This window comes from Solea solea, chromosome 15 (genome assembly GCF_958295425.1).
Source record: "Solea solea chromosome 15, fSolSol10.1, whole genome shotgun sequence".
In the NCBI taxonomy this organism is placed as follows: domain Eukaryota; kingdom Metazoa; phylum Chordata; class Actinopteri; order Pleuronectiformes; family Soleidae; genus Solea; species Solea solea.
This window is the reverse complement of record NC_081148.1, coordinates 16,575,919-16,588,691: the sequence shown is the minus strand read 5'-3', so window position 1 is coordinate 16,588,691 and position 12,773 is coordinate 16,575,919. Positions and strand designations below refer to the sequence as shown.

Here is a 12,773-nt window from a genome sequence, read left to right as displayed (position 1 = left end):
AAAACTGTGTTTTTTCAACTAAATGAATGCTTCTTGTCCTGGCCGTGTCTGTGCTGCTGCTGCTGCATGCACAAACACAGTCAGGTCTGGTAGTATTGCAAAAATCACAGTTACACACAGCAACTTTATACATTATACATTAAGATGCTTTCATGGCCAAGATGAAAGGGACTGGGCTTGTAGTTGGAATGTCGCTGGTTCGAATCCCGGGAATTCACTATCACTAATTAGTGTGCAAAAATAACTATATTCTATGAAAGATTTGTATCTTATGTCATAGTCCCTTGTGTATATTCCTCTACATTGATTCAACATAATGATGTGCTGTTACATTTATACATGTGTGTAATCTAAATTACAGCAAATGATGCCATTTATGTATTTTTTGAATCCGCTGACAGCCTTAAGAAATAATCACCAAACTGAGAACTTGTGGTGGGGTAATTTCATTTTCTGTGAGCTATAACATAGAGGGATACACCACACGGTATATAGTATAGTACAGACACACATTATTCACACACATGTACTTCTGCTCCAAAAATACCTTAACCATCTCTGGCCGCTCCCCTCTGTTCATTGCGTTTAGTGCTATCATTTAATCAATCTGGGCATTTTTACAAGCCTTATCTCCCAAAGTTGCCTGTGCCATAAATGTCCGAGGATGGATGCTCATGGAGGCAGAGGCGCTGTCCAAGGTACTGCATTCAGCCCCTCCCCGGGAGACATCACGGAGAGACACGTGATCTGCTGTGTCTGTGGCTCCTGACAGTCGCTGGATAAGCTCAACAGGGAGACCAGATTGCACCGTCTCTGCCACGAAGATAACTGGATTTTCTCCGCGCGCTCTCGAGCCTCTTCTCCATGCCCGGCACTTTCTTCTCCTCTTTAGTTTAACGTTGTTTAACTGGGACGCAAAACTCGGGAGGACGAAGCATTTAAGGTAATTTCATTAGCACTCAAACAGTGGGGTATTTATAGGAGTTGTTGGAGTGAAAGTGGACCCCGCTGTTCCTCTCTGTGATGCCGTGATCCACTTGGAATCAGATCTTCATACGAGGGGGTTCGCGAGAGAGGATTTGAGATTCAACACGAGCTCTGAAAAAGACCCAATCATTTTTTCTCTCGTAACAACTATTCAGAGTCCCATAGAAGTAAAGGTGCGCACTCATGAGGTTAGAAAAATAACGCCTTGTCTTGTTTTAGCCCCGGAGTTTTAGAGCTGTGCGCTGTTAATAGCGCGGATATAAGCAGAAATCGGCGCATACAGTGCGCCCTTTATCCAGCTGTCATCCCGGGTGAGATGTTATGGTATTGGGGCACGTTAATGATGAGATTCTGCTGAGAATAGGAATGCTCCCGCCTCTGCCGTCGCTGAATTCCGACGAGGATGATTCCATTTTCGGATCACGATGATGATTTGAATATTTGACTGTTATTAATATTGGATGCTCATGGAGATGTGTCGGTGTGTCTCGCGCGCGACAGAAGTGAAGATGATGAGCAGCTCGGGCTGCGGACGCATTTTCTTTGAGGTGTAAACTAATTAAGGTGATTGAGAATGAGATTGCTGTCTTTTTTTACTTGGTCTAAAACGCGTTCAAGGTTGTTGTTGTTGTTGTTGTTGTTGTTTTTAATTATTATTATTTGTAAAGCAGAATTCATCTCCCAGTCCGAGAGAATAATCTGTGGAGATGGGGACTCGGAGGAGCATCTTTTTTTGGGGGGGTCTGACTCAGATCTAGTGGCAGCCCGGCAGATTCGTTTTATACAAACACACACACTGAGATCAAATGACGCACTTTTCCCCATGTTGGGACTTGGATAGATGGCAGACTGGTGAAAAGACGGTTTTATATCGGAATGCTGTCGATAACGTCATTAACTGTTGTAAAAGCAATGATCCTTAATCAGAAGAATTTTTTTTTTTAATTTAGTGTGAAATAAATGGTCTGCAGGAATTACGTTTGTAGCTGTGCCACCATGGAGAACATTTAAACCTCCATTTCCCATAAATTACATAGCACTACTGAAATTAAATATTGGATGGATGCTCCATGTATTTACTGCTGCTCTGTGGTTACAGGAAAGCCCTTTTTATATTAATCTAATGACGCTGCCCGTGTTTGCTGTATAATAAAGGCCTCTGCATAGAAGTGCCTGATTGCTGCTTTTGCTTCGAGGGTAGCATTAACTTTGGCCTCTGAATAAAGCTTTGACCAAAGTGGACTTTGGAAACAGATATGGTGGAAATGCTGATACTGTACTGAATTTGCTTTTCTTTTTTTCCTTTTTTTTTGCAGAGAGCTTTGGGGAGCGAGGACTGCCTTTACAGACATTCTGCTTCTTTTGCTGAGCTTATCGCCAGTGTGGCTCCATATGACATTTTCTCTCATTGCTACAGAGGATGCAGGGTGAAAAGCCCCCGAGCAAGGCTTCCAGTACCCGCCAAAGAATGTTGGCATGAAGATGAAGATTAAAGCTGCCATTTCAACTCCAGTGAAACTGTGTACATTCTAACAGGCAGCAGAGGGAACGCTTTCATAATTACATAAATTAGAGCCAGTGTGCCCAATGGATATTTGAGTCCTTGTCATTTTGCTTTACATAGCCATGGTAATAAGGACCTTTACACAGTTCAAACTGTTTTGGCGCCAGCAGTGAGAGGTTTGGCCGGTGGCCTGATAGTGTGAGGTAATGGTATTTGCTCCAGGAAATAAGAGTTGGCCAAGCCCATTACTATGCAAATGTAATACAGCATTTCATCTTTTGTATTAAAATGCATCAGTTCACAGTGGTTTATCAATGTAGACAGTCAATTATATTATAAGCTAAGTTTCCTGCAAGTAAACTCAACCCTATACGTCCCTTGCTACCTACGCAGAATTTGTGATTACAAAATGGTTTTACAAAAACCACACAGTTCCCATATTTTATGGGTTGGGCTACTTATTTGTTGCTTCGTAGAAATAGGCACTTGTCTAGAATTCACAGGTGCCGAGGGACAGTGGGCTAGATTTCCAGTATGGAATGCGTGTTGTGAAAGTGAAATGAGCTTCAATATGAAAACGAAGAGCTCCCATGGGCTGCTCGTTTACTTCGACGATGAGGGATTCTGCGACTTTTTAGAACTTCTCATACTGAACGGCAAACTCAGCCTCCGCTTCTCCATCTTCTGTGCCGAGCCTGCAACCGTCATATCTGACACGGCGGTCAGTGACAGCCGGTGGCACGCGATCACCATCAGGAGAAACTTCAAGAACACAACCCTAATGGTGGACAATGAGATAAAGTGGGTGGAGGTGAAGTCAAAAAGACGGGATATGACTATTTTCAGCCATTTGTTTGTTGGTGGAATACCGCCGGAATTACGATCTGTGGCCCTGCGACTGACATCAGCCGGAGTCAAGGATCAGCCGCCTTTCACTGGATGGATAGCAGACGTACTTGTCAACAACACGGAGCCTGTAATGATCGACAGTGAAGGGGTCTTAAAGGACCTCTGCGGTACAGCCAACTTGTGCCTCAATGGAGGAGTCTGCAGTGTAATTAACAATGAACCAACTTGTGACTGCTCTCAGACGGGCTTCCAAGGAAAGGACTGCAGTGAAGGTAAGATATCTGGATTCTGTTCCAGTCAGACAACACCATTAGACTTTTCAAATTCAAGCACCGTATTGTAATAACCATCAGTCTTTTAAGTATTGCATTCCCTTCCTCTACGTGACTAAAGCCATATGTTTGTTAGCCGTACAGTGTCTGCCATGGATCTCCAATACAGTTGTTTTTAATGAGCGAATCTCCTGCAAGGCCTCATTAGCAAAACATGCAGGTGTTCGCCATCCCCCAAAGGTGTCTTTCATCTTTATCAAACAGGTGATCTGGGATTGGTTGACCTATGAAACATCTCCAATGACTCAAGAGCAACAGAGTGCGTAGTCAACTAAAAGTCACTTGGAGTAAACACGGATGATGTAAAGGAGTTTAAAAATGTCCATCATACTGTATGTTTATAATCAGAAAGAGGGTTAAAAACACCTCAAGTATTAATTGACTTTACCTGGACGTTTGCTTATCAGTTGCCACCAGATCATCTCTTATACATGCCTGGTTTATAATTATAAAATTTAAATTATATTTAAAAAAAGTGAATGTGTTTTAACCATTCTAACGGATAATGAAGAGATTTTAATAAACACAGACCCACCCAACATACGCACAAAGCTACTATGAGGTAGTAAGAGAAGTAGCATTGTCTTTTGGTCTTGACTTTGTGATCATGATATCACTGTTGTTCTCATCCTCTGTGTTGCTTGCACTGAAACTGTATCAGTATTCAGGGTATTCAGTGCAAAGCTTCCCACAGGTTGGCAGCTCACTGCTGTGGCAGGGAGAGGCGGGTTTATTGGTCAGGCCTAGTGCTGTTGGGGGAGGGGTGTGAATGCTTATGTGTTCTTTTTTTTTTTTGCTTTCTTTTTTTTAAGTTTATTCACGTACACAGGAGCGTAAAGGCTAATTTTAACGTACTGGATGCCAACATCAGCCCGTAACTAATTTACATTTCATTTCACAAGCTCGTGTGTCTTTATTCAAGCACATAAATCTTTCTCTTTTTTTTTTTTAACAATAAGCTCATTAGGGCCCAGGGTTGGATAACCTACTGCTGCAGCATAAAATATTTTCATCTGATTGCCATTAGTTACTGAGGCAAATATGAAACAGCACCAATTAAAGTGTCCTCAACATACTGCATGCACTTGTTTTCATTTTTCTGATTTATTCATGCTCTGTTTTGTGGGAGAGGACGCAGTCTCTCTTTTTACCAACCTCGTGCACTGACTCAAGTAATTGTTGCTGTAGTTTTACGAACAGGATTCCTGTTGAGTGTTGAGCACCATTAAGCCTTTGTTTATTTATACTTCTCCAAATCAGTGATCTAGTGTTTGCTGGTTTGCCATACTGCATCGCAGCACTCTGGATAAAGCTAGATCAAAAATTAATTGGCAGCAAATATATGTGGGCATTAAAACCGAAAGGGCTATTATTTCTATGTTGTGTGCTCTTTTCAAGTGCAACTCTCTACAGTCTACATTCAAAAGTCTTTCGCTGTTATGTTGCCACTATTGCTACTGTGAGTTAGTCTCAGTGTTTGATTTTGGTTCAAATTCAATTTGACAATAACTGCCCGTTAACGCTCTCTCCACGCCGGCGTCTAATTCTGCAGGCTCGCGACTTCTCGTTGTTTTACTCTGAGTCACCAGTTTGCGTTTGGCATCGATATTCAATAAAGAGAAGACGCTACATTGGTTGATTACACTTAGGCTGAATGAATAAAACTCCACTTAGCCTTTTTTTTGTGTTGCTTTAAGCAAGAGAGAGAAAATGCTCCTTGTGCCGATGCAGACGATTGGACGCCTCTAGTGTTTTCAAACACTGGAAATCATAACACTTGCTAATGTGATGCACAACTGAAGATCCATCTTGCGGTGATTTTCATTTTGTGAGAAAACTAGTGCATGATGATGAATCTTAATGCAAAAGGCACCCGTAAAAGTTTAATGAAATAGTCAATCTTTTAACGACTAAGGGCTTCAAGCATATTCATTTTCACACATAGGTGTAGATGCCCTGCATTCTCAACTCATTGAAAACGAAATTACCATAGGTTAATGTACTGTAACACTACTTGAAACCATGCTGAAATGACTGTAAAGGTTATTGAGTGTATATTTAAACAACCAAAATACTAGATTCAATGGATAAAAAAAACATACAAATAATTAAATGGTAAAACGTAGAATAAACATAGAATAGGAATCTGTTGCCCTATAAACTCAGTTTGAATAAATTAGTGGTGTGTACATGGGGCGAAATACATTATAATAAAACCTGATTTACACCCAAGGGGGGGTTTTCTAATAAGTGTTAACAGGTTGATTATATAATTAGAGATATTGTCCTTGAATGAGTAGCTTGAGATTATGTTATAAATATGCTGTGGCAATGAAGAGAGCTTCAGTGTTTTAATATAGACTTATATAATGTGTGTACATATGCACACAGTGTTCATTTGTCAGCCACAAATTCACAAACAAACCCTGGATCGTATCATTTCTCTTGATGTCAATCTGCTGCAGTGACAATGGCAAAGAAGTCGCATCACAGATTGAGGAGTTTTACTGGAAAGAGAAGTTTCACACTATACACTATACTATACACTACACACACTACACAAACACACTATAAAGAGATGCACAGTGTCGCACATCTTATCATGTGTACATCTTGCTCGAATTATCAAATCAAACCATGGAAGAGAAACTGTTTTTTTTTTTACAAAACACAAGCCATTACACAACAGAAGCCTCAAAGAGAACCGCGACCAATCTGTCAGTGGAGTGGTCTGTTGCTGTCACCGCACATAGCCTCACAGCAGTGGAACCCCCTCTCAGTCAAGCCTCTGCTCTGTTTACACTAAACAGAAGTAGTGCTCAGTTACAAATGTCCACCACTTGTCGCCGTTCATGGTTTGCAACAATGACTTTGAAAGGCTTAGGTTTTGTCTAAAAGGTTACGTTTGTTGCCCATGGTCAGCTGATTGGTGTATCTGAAGCAACACTAGTTTATGTCTTGCTTGATATTACATCAGCATCTGGTTTTAGTTGCTGTATCCACTCTTTAAAAATATGTACATTCTGTTCTGTGTACACCTGCCAGCCACACCCTCCCAATGCTTTAGAGCTCCAGATGTTTAAAAAAGCTGCTGACTATGTTTTTTCGAAAATTAAAATTAAATACGTTGACCTGATTGGTTCTTATCAACTACAGCTCTGCAGTCAGATCCTCTTCCTTTTAGCAAACAAATCTAGAGGAGAGAATCAGCTTCTTGTTAACCGCGATATACATATTTACCCGAATAGTAATGTGTTAAATCTGGATGCAGATCATTTCTATCTGAAAATAAGATAAGATAGACTTTATTGTCCTGACGGAAACTTGTCTCGGACACAAACCGAATCTTCTGTTTGTGTGTGAACAGTTAAAATGCTGTCTTCATATGGAAATGCAACAGTGTAGATGTAGCCTAATGATGCTAGGCAGGGTCACGCACTGATGCAGGAGTTTGCTTGAGTGTGTGCTAGTGGGTTCTCTCCTGGTACTTTGGTTTCTTACCACACATCCAAAAACATGCAAATTAGATTAATTGGACACTGCACATTGACCACTATATATTGACTCTGTGATGGACTGGTGATCTGTCCAGGGTGGACCCCGCCTCTCGCCCTATGTCTGCTGGCTCCAGCTCCCTTGCAACCCTCACGTGGAGGATAAAGCAGGAGAAAATGAATGAGTGAATGAATGAATGAATGAATGGTGCTAGGTCGATATAGTGAGCAGAGGCTTCCCCAGAGCTTTGCCACTGGAAAGAGCTCCCTGTTGCTGCTGCTGTTGTTTGTAGATATGAAAGTGTTTAGACTGAACTAAAACATTAAAGCTATACATTCTGTGAAATCCAAACTAAGTTGAAGGATGCTGTGAAAGCCTCACACTGAGGGAGTGCAGAGTCAGGTTTGAACTCGTGTAGGTCTGTCAGTACAAGTGGCACCTCTCATCACACACACACATTGCTAAAATGCTCTTAAACTAAAGCATACAAGATCAGTTTAAATGCAATAACTGAGATTTTAGTTCCACGCACAAGTGGCAAAAAGAGCAATTCCTGACTTTAAAATGAAATTCCCTAATAATCTCAAATCTTAAACTTTATTTTATGATATTTTTAGACCATATAAAAGAAACATATAACTTACCAGCACCGAGGATTGACTGGTAGGTTTATATTCGATTTCCAGAATAGCACCAATATTGCAACCACAGCTGATAGAATTCCCACCGGAGTCATATGTGTGGAAAATGCATGAAATTATGGTACTTTACTCTGGAGTAAAGCGTCCACCATATTGTACTTTTCCAGCCAGTGCAGTATTTTAGCATCTATATTTACTTTGTTCCACCCTCAGTTGTGAAACTTCCTGCAAAAAAACAGTAATTAATCTGATATGAAATAAGGGAGACCAATAGTTTGATAGTTTTTAAGGCTCATTTTTATTATTTTCTTTCCTGTGTTGACACATTTTGAAAACCCTCCTCCAGTAGTTTTACATGGATTTATGGAGAAATTGTAAGTAAAGTGACGGGAAGCATTTAAGGTCCTTGTCAGACAAGGATCAAGTTGCACTACAGCCTGTTGTGACAAAAATAATTACTAGAACAAATACTTTAAATCCTGTTAATGTTTTTCACCTACCAACATGTTCAGTTGTACAGGGGGAACCCACAAAACCAAAAAACAAAATCCATGTTTTGTCTTTTTCACTTTACGGACCTGCACGAAACCCATATTTAGTGGTAAAAAAAGTGAATTAATTTAAATACTGATCCGTCAGACGTAAAGTTTACCTAACGCTCATGCGGTGATTCAGCTGTTGGATGCATTGGAGTTAAAAATACCACTGGATTACTCGCTGGATTTGTCGCCAGACCAGTGAATTCACCACTCACCAAATGCACGCACTCACACAATCACACAGTCCCAGTCGTATCACCATGATAACAGAGCAAGTATGAAATGTTTTATATGCCGTTGTGTCCCCACACACAAACACAAATCCCTTTTGATCAGTTAAAACAATTATTTAAATGCACTGTTCTATGCTCGGTAAGTTCTGAAAATCGCTCCTCTTGTTTCTCATTATGGAAATCACATGGATGCATTGCGTAACTCCCATCTTTTAGCCTGATAAAAAACATGGAATTATTTTTATTGCACATTAGCCAAATATAAATCAGCAGGCGGGTTAAAAAAACACAATATTCAGCTAAGACTGCACATGGTTAATTTTCATTTTGTGCGTTTGTGCGTTGCACATTTGCAAGATACAGTAAATAACACATAATCATAAAATTAAATTGCTGTTCAATCAGTTATGTCCTTGTAAAGATAGAAAGTCCCTGAAACTGTCACTCACTGAGACGTTTGGAATCAGATAACTTTAAAGTCACTTGACACGGCTGCTAATGCCTGATAATTCCATCAAGTGAAATTAGGTTACACCTATCTTCACATTTAAATCCTCATCATCATCGTCATCATCATCATCATCAGCAGCAGCAGCAGTGGCGACAACAGTGATGAGCCTCCACAGTAAAGGAAATAAAATAAAACAATGAGACATAAGTATGGTTTTTCCAACAGCTAATTTGATTCAAGACAAACCAAGCTTCCATCCATGTTTCAACACATCAAGTATGAGGAGGAGGAAGAGGAGGAGGAGGAGGAGGAGGAATTGTGACATGTCATAATGGAAGTTAAATATTTCAAATGGAATAACAGGGTTTCTTTTTACAATAGTTTGATATGGGTTTACCATATGACATGGGTGTTTTATTTAATGATTTAATCACTTAATTGCATAATTGTCTATAGATAACTTGTCGTTAATCATCAAATGAATAATTTTTATCTGCTCTAGATTTCCGCAAAAAAAGTATACTCTTTTTTAAAGGCTTTTATAGGAATAGTTTTATCTAACATGGCGTCCATTGTTATTGCCTTAATTTTAATTAATCAATCCAGTTTTGGAATTTGGCATCGAAATTCTGCTAAAAGACTGACTGACACAAATAGTGTGCATATCTGACCTGAACTAAGCAGAAACCTGACAGATTTTGTATTCAGAAAACGTGTTTGGGTTCAGATTGGGTTTGTTCATGCTGACTGTGTGTGTGTGTGTAATGCCTTATACGTTTTATTTCATATCTATTCATACTCTTTTGTAAATGAAGAAAACAAGCAGCAACCATGGTAACAGTTGTAGGCCACAAACAGACCCGTGACCCTGAAATCCTAGCATAAGTGCAGCAAATGTGCAGTAAATGATGAGGTTATTTAACTTCTTTAAGGCAATGCAAGACATTTTGAGAGCATTTAGACGGCATTGTGAGTGGCGTATATGATCTCAAATGTTTGCATACACAAATTAAAAACGCTTTGAGACACACTGCACAGTCAGATAAATTCTTAATTAGACCGAGCACTCCCCTTCAGGCATGTCTGCCATTGTATGAGCACAAACCATGCAACCTCGCCCATATCTCTTAAAGTGTCATCTCTCTCTCTCTCTCTCTCTCTCTCTCTCTCTCTCTCTCTCTCTCTCTCTCTCTCTCTCTCTCTCTCTCAGCCTCCTCCTAGCTTCATTCGGACAAAAGCAGATTAACGGTATACTGCTGTCTCTGACTGCAAAGACAGATATCCTGTTGGGATCAAAAGATTAGAGGGATTTTACCCAGAGGATTTTTGCCTTGTTTAAATACAACTGCTCCCGACTGTCAAAGGGTGTTGTGAAACTCTTTGACACCAAACTCCGTCTTTAACAGGATTCATGTCACTACACGGATAAACACATCAGTGACTCCTACACACACACACACACACACACACACACACATGCACCCTTGTATGAAACTAGACAACGCAGTGTCTTTGTCGTACCAGGGCATCTGGAGTTGACAGTAGCCAATATCATAATTCATTTATTGAATGTCGTTTCTCTTGTCTCTCTACACCTGCCACAAACGTCATGCATTGATCATGACTAAGCTATGATTTCATGTGTTTGGTTTCTTACTTTTTGGTATTTGCTGTTTGGTTTATTTATTTATTTATTTATTTATTTATTTATCTATCTATTTATTTGAAAGCTGTTGAGAGGCGAGTAATGAAGCCTCTTCAAAATTCCAGGCAGTGGCTGCAAATGTTTCACTTTGAACACAAGTTGCCTTTGATGCTGCTGCTGGTTGGCTGTCATACTTCGTGCGAGACTCGTGAAATTCCAAAAAAACAACTCCGAAGTGCACCGCCATAATTTAAAAGCTGTCATGCTCATGATAGAGTCAGAGACGAATCCGTTCCTCAAACACTTCTCATGACTCTGACATGACTCTTTTTTTCTTGACTGTAACACTGCAATTAAACCTTACGTGACTACGCTGTAGCGCAGAAATGAGTAATGAACTAGATATTTTTTTGGGTGAAGTGGCCATTTAACTAAGAACAGAACAGTTCTATAGAGTCATTGCAGACCATGGTTGCTTTTTCATTAGGGCTTGTTTAAAGGTCCAGTGTGTAAGACTTAGCCACATCCAAGTGCATCAGGGAGCTACAATGGCCTTCACATACTAGTACGTTGTCGTTTCTTCTTCGTTTTTGTGTAGTCAGCTGTGGCACAACATGAAACGCACACTGGCTAAAGTTTGCCCATTAAGTTTGTTTCTGTAGAAACACGGTGGTACAAGATGACAGGCTCCATAGACCTTGGGTCGTTAAGTACATATAAAAGACTCTGTGTTAACAAAACTTGATCACTGTGTGTTGAGCTGTCACGGCGACCAATCAATGCTGAGATTATACTCGCATCCAGAGGTTGTTCCAGAAATGGAGGACATTTATAGTTGTGGTATGTGGTCACCCAGAGAGCTGTATGATATGACACCTCCACTTCCAATCCCATTAACGACAGCCATGGTTGATGGTGAAAAGAAAATCAGACCATAGATGTAATTGATCTTAATTGCCGCGGCAATCTTACACGAAAAACATTCAGTAAGGCTATGGAAACCATACCACGATTTTTTATTTTAAAGTTAATATACACTTATACCAACATACTCAAGGATAGTATATTCAATTTCTGCTGTTACAGCATTATATACTGAGTGGAAGCCATGACTGCAGTTCCCAGAAGCACCTGCTGAGCACATTTAGCCAGAAAAGGTGCTGAGTGAACACAAGTGTATGTTGCTGAAACATTAAGCTCTAAAGTCTTTCTTGACAAGTCTCTAACAAGCTGAGCTTATTTTTTTTTTATCACCTTGCTGTTACCGATGATCTTTTTTTTAATTCCTCTGTTGAGTCTAATACTACAGTATTTAAGCTACTGCATCCCAAAGATGATTTAGTCCACAGCTGTAGGCCTAATACAATCCAAGATATTGTCAGTAGTGGGATTAAGGTTATTAGAAGTACTGTATAAGCTGCTCTGATTATCCTGTTGGATCATTCTAACCCACAAAATGTTGGACAAAAAAATGGAGAGCACATCTGCTCCCACAATCCTGTCTGTTTGGTCTGACTCATTTGAAATATTTGGATTGTAATATGATGTCCACACACCATCTGCCCTGAAGAACCCCAGAGTAGCAGCATAATAAGGTTCAGTTAATTACTCAGACTGTAGTGCAGTACATTTCATACTCAAACAGGTAAAAAATCTATTAAAACAATGAAATAAAATCCCATTCTCTACTCAGTGATACAGTTTACATATTGCATTTTACACCCCCCCATGTACCTGATATACTGCACTTTAAATAGGACACAGATCTCCTCCACACACTACTCTCTTTCACAGTTGCGTAAAAGATGTTATGCTGTTTTATAAGAGCAATATGGATGTAACTCTGAGTTTCTATAATATATTTATATTATATGTTAGCAATTTAACCTTTACATCGAGCGGCGTCGCCGTTGATACGATACACAAGACTCGAGAGTGAATCGGACGACCAATTGTGTCCAAGTGCCCATTTTCTGTTAGATCATAATGACTGACAGATTGAGAGGGCCTGACTGCAGGAGGATCATTTTATTTTCATCAAATATCATGCTCATAAATATACAAAACAAAGTGTACGTTCTGCATCTGTTAAATACG

The 12,773-nt window shown here is 39.9% G+C and overlaps 1 protein-coding gene across 30 annotated transcripts in view; it reads left to right on the top strand.

The window, feature by feature from the left end:
* Positions 1 to 743: 743 nt before the first annotated feature.
* LOC131473667 (neurexin-1a) overlaps positions 744 to 12,773 on the top strand; it is a 218,391-nt gene continuing 206,361 nt past the window's right edge. For 29 of the 30 annotated variants that reach the window (XM_058651089.1, XM_058651098.1, XM_058651097.1 and 26 more), the window contains exons 1-2: positions 744 to 943; positions 2,304 to 3,612. In XM_058651089.1, coding sequence (XP_058507072.1) covers positions 2,901 to 3,612 — 712 coding nt within the window. In that variant the 5' untranslated portion in view covers positions 744 to 943; positions 2,304 to 2,900. The remainder of the gene's footprint in view (positions 944 to 2,303; positions 3,613 to 12,773) is intronic. The other variant, XM_058651088.1, reaches the window with a different exon arrangement.